The sequence below is a fragment of the Microtus ochrogaster genome, chromosome 2 (assembly GCF_000317375.1).
Source record: "Microtus ochrogaster isolate Prairie Vole_2 chromosome 2, MicOch1.0, whole genome shotgun sequence".
NCBI classification, from domain to species: Eukaryota; Metazoa; Chordata; class Mammalia; order Rodentia; family Cricetidae; genus Microtus; species Microtus ochrogaster.
In genome coordinates, this window is record NC_022010.1 from 27,903,279 (window position 1) to 27,907,019 (window position 3,741).

Below are 3,741 nucleotides of genomic sequence, written 5' to 3' on the forward strand. Positions count from 1 at the left end.
CGGATACACACACATGCATCTACATGTAAGTAAAATAAATCAGATATTTAGGTAAATAAATAAACAGACTCCACCTGTTCATTCTACCAAGCCTATTCGGTATTCCAAAGAGATGGGTTTTTTTTTTTTGTTTGTTTTTTTTTTGTTTTTGGTTTTTCGAGACAGGGTTTCTCTGTGGTTTTGGAGCCTGTCCTGGAACTAGCTCTGTAGACCAGACTGGTCTCGAACTCACAGAGATCCGCCTGCCTCTGCCTCCCGAGTGCTGGGATTAAAGGCGTGCGCCACCACCGCCCGGCTCAAAGAAATGTTTTAAAGCTGTCATCTGGATTGGGCGTGAATACACAGTGCTGAAAATTCCTCCCCACGTCTTGACTCTTTCACCCCCTCACGTGCTTCTGCAAAGAGCCTCAAAGAGGAGTTGCAGATTCAGGTAGAGGATTTATCCTCACTTGTGCAACTTGAGAAGCAGCTTTGGAGGATTGGCTTTGGCATGCAGGCTTTGTAGATTTGTCCTAAAACCACCATGGGCATACTGACTGGGACAAATCTTTGAGGATGACCTATTACAAATAATCCCCCTAAGGATACTGGTCTTGACGCACCATGCAGGAATTCTTACACTTCTGTAGAGACATAGCAATGAGCCCATTACAAACAGAGGGATGGTGTCTGTGTCTGCATCTGCCTGCTCTCACGGAAAATGACATTCAGGCACATTGACATTCAGACCTTGTTGAGCGTTTCAAGTCTCTTCTTGTTATAATTTTCCAGCTATACCTTTGCTCTCTGAAAACAGGTAACAGAGCCCTTGTTGCATTCACAGTATCTTTTGGTGAAAATAAGTTAAACTTTCCACCAGCAAACACATGGTCATTGTACTCGTGAGCCCGCAGGACACAGATCACAGATGGCACACACCAGTCATGTTAGCTGGGCATTTCACAGACCTGGTCATTAAGACAGGAGACCACCTGCTTCAGATGCACTTTGCCCTACCAACAATATGAACCAGAAAAATGTGGCTTATAATACTTAATTCTACCCATTTTAAGCTAGAAAAACAATATATTCATAGACAAAGATGAAAGGTGATGTTTGTATATTTCTTAACAGCATCAGACTCGTTTATTTTTTCAGAATATATTAAAAATAAATATAATCTACTTTCAATAGATACTATTAATGTTTTCTGAAAACCACCAGACTGAAGTTTTAAAAATTACAATGGCATATCTAGTCAGAGCTACCTCACATGTAATTCAAAATGTTTTCTTGAGACTCATTTTGGAAAGAATCTATTAAAACTGTATTGAAAAATGACTCTTTTAATTCTGGGTTTCACGTGGCAACATTGCAATTAGTGGTCTAACTACCACAAGTAACCATGCATACCAAACTGTAACACAGAGAAACTGCAAGGAAATTCTCACGAGCAGTGGCTGTTTGGGGTTTTGTTATTTATAACTTACTACTGAGTTCATGTTCCTGAAAACAAGTCTTTCCAAACGTAATTATGTAAACTATTTTGGTCATGTGAAAAAGTTCATATCCTGTTAGATACATACAGAATGGAAGATCTACCTTGACTAAAAAAAAAAAAGTCCAAAAAAAGTAATCCCTTCTCCAGGTTCCTTAAAAACTCTGATTTATTTTCAAGTCTAGGTTAAAAATCCTGGGACTTGTGCATAATTTCATGGCCACATGGGGCCCCACTACACCCTCCAAACATACAAAACTTGTTAAATAAAATATTTAAAAAAATAATAATAAACATAACTTCCAAACCAAGCAACATAATGCTGAGCAGAGAAGTCATTTTTTTTTAACACTGGTGACATGATTTCCACTGTCTTCGCCTATCTGACTGATGTCATCACTTCTGCTTGTGAGAATCCACTGCAAAGAATTGAAGCAGAGGAATGCACTGGCCATCCTGGACAGTGGGGGTGCTTGGTAGAGCAGTGTCTTGCGGGTGAAAGGTTCCTACACATCGCTGGGAGACCGTGCTCTCTGGGACAGTGTGGAAGGGATGCACCCGCAGCAAATGAGGCAGAGGGCTTTCTGGATCTCTTGGTTTCTGAAAGCATATATAACAGGGTTGATGATGGAATTGTAGGTGGCGGGCAGGAGGGTGGCATAGGTATAGATGGAGGGGTAGGTGTAATCCGCGATCAAGGAGTAGAGAGTGAAAGGCATCCAACACGCAGCAAAGGTCCCCAGGATGAGAGCCAGGGTTGAGACCCCTTTCCGAGTAGTCACGTAGTGCGACGTGGCCAAGAAGTGGTGCTGCAGGGCTATCTGGTGGGCATGCCTCATCACAATCTTACAGATCTGGATGTAGAGCTGAAGCATCAGTGCAAACATGAAGAGGAAAGAGATGGAGAGGATCGCAGCGTTGTTCTTAGTGAGAGGTCTGACCACACTGCAGGTGGACTCGTCCCTTAGGCAGTTCCAGCCCATGACAGGCAGCAGCCCCAGGCAGATGGAGGTCCCCCAGAGCATAACCAACATGACATAGGTAAATGTGACGGTCCTCTCAGAGTGGTATGTCAGGGCATAATACAGTGAGAGGTAGCGGTCCACAGTGATAGCCAGCAAACTGCAGACAGAGGCAGAGAAAGAGGCGACAATGAGTCCAATTGTGACTAGCTTGGTGGCTTCTGACTGAAGCAGGTATGCAAAAATAAAATTGATGATGAGTCCCAGGCCAGCCAGCAAGTCTGCCAGAGCCAGGCTGCCTATCAGCAAGAACATGGGTGCTCGCAAGCTGGGGCTGTGGAAGATGATAAGGACCACAATGGCATTCTCACAGCAGATGAGGGTTCCTGAGCTGCACAAGACAATGTCCCAAGGGTTGACAACGAGCTCAGGTTCTGACTCCGCCACAGGGCCCTGGGAGGGGACAGCGGCTGAGATGTTCTCCGGAGCACTGGCATCTATACAATCCCGAGGAAGCCCGCTTAAATTGACCTTCGGGTCTTCGTTCATTTTAACCCCTTCCTCTTCAACGGAAAGACAGGCTTTTTAATGTTTGGGTACGGTAGGATGCCAATCCAAGATCATGCAAAACACACAGAAACAGACAGACAGTCCTGGACTCAGATAACCAGTGTCAAAACTGCCACGAGCTTCAGGAATTAGAAACAAAAGCTGGAAGTCTGCATGGATTAAACCCCACAACCGAATAGCCGTTTGTCATCTAGGAAAACAGGGGACAGGACTCCCGAGGCGGCACAAGCGCCCTCGCCAAAACGCTGAGAACCGATATTGTCTAATTGCATCTCGTATGCCAAAAAGCAACAACTGTTTGACATCTGGGCAGCTGAGAGCACCGCCCAGCAGCTACAAGTCTGCAGGAAGGTAGAATATTTTAAGGGCCTCTAACTCCCACCCTTCCCAAACATCCCCCACGGGCGTGCACACCCCCAAACACACCTCCGGACCCAAACAAAGAGGTGGGGGGTGTCCCAGCCTCTCCCCGTGTGCACGGCTCAGAGAGCAAGGGCCACAAAAGGTAGGTGTGTACCACCAAGGTGCCCGGACAGACAGACAGAGAGAAGGCTGTGCATGCATTTGGCCGCTTCCCTAGAGGCGGGGATGAGCAGCCTGCGGGGCAGGGGTTCATCGGGGGTCACCTTGGCACGCCCAGGCCGAGGGGGGTTCCACCGGTGCTGCCGAAGAGCGCGGGCCACCCGCGTGGCACGTCCGCGGTGGCGCCCGCGGCAGGTGAGCGGCGGCGCT

The 3,741-nt window shown here is 46.8% G+C and overlaps 1 protein-coding gene across 2 annotated transcripts; it reads right to left on the bottom strand.

Annotated features, from left to right (window-relative positions):
- Window positions 1-268: 268 nt before the first annotated feature.
- Window positions 269-3,735, bottom strand: Gpr12 (G protein-coupled receptor 12). Of its 2 annotated transcripts, none has more exons than XM_026788867.1 (2): window positions 3,636-3,735; window positions 269-2,599 (listed from the first exon to the last, which is right to left on the bottom strand). In XM_026788867.1, exon 2 carries the CDS (start codon window positions 2,509-2,511, stop codon window positions 1,984-1,986), a length of 528 nt encoding a protein of 175 aa, XP_026644668.1. In that variant the 5' UTR covers window positions 2,512-2,599; window positions 3,636-3,735; the 3' UTR covers window positions 269-1,983. The 2 variants fall into 2 exon arrangements, with proteins under 2 accessions (XP_026644668.1, XP_005344754.1); XM_005344697.2 differs by having other exon boundaries at window positions 269-3,002.
- Between the last annotated feature and the right edge of the window lie 6 nt (window positions 3,736-3,741).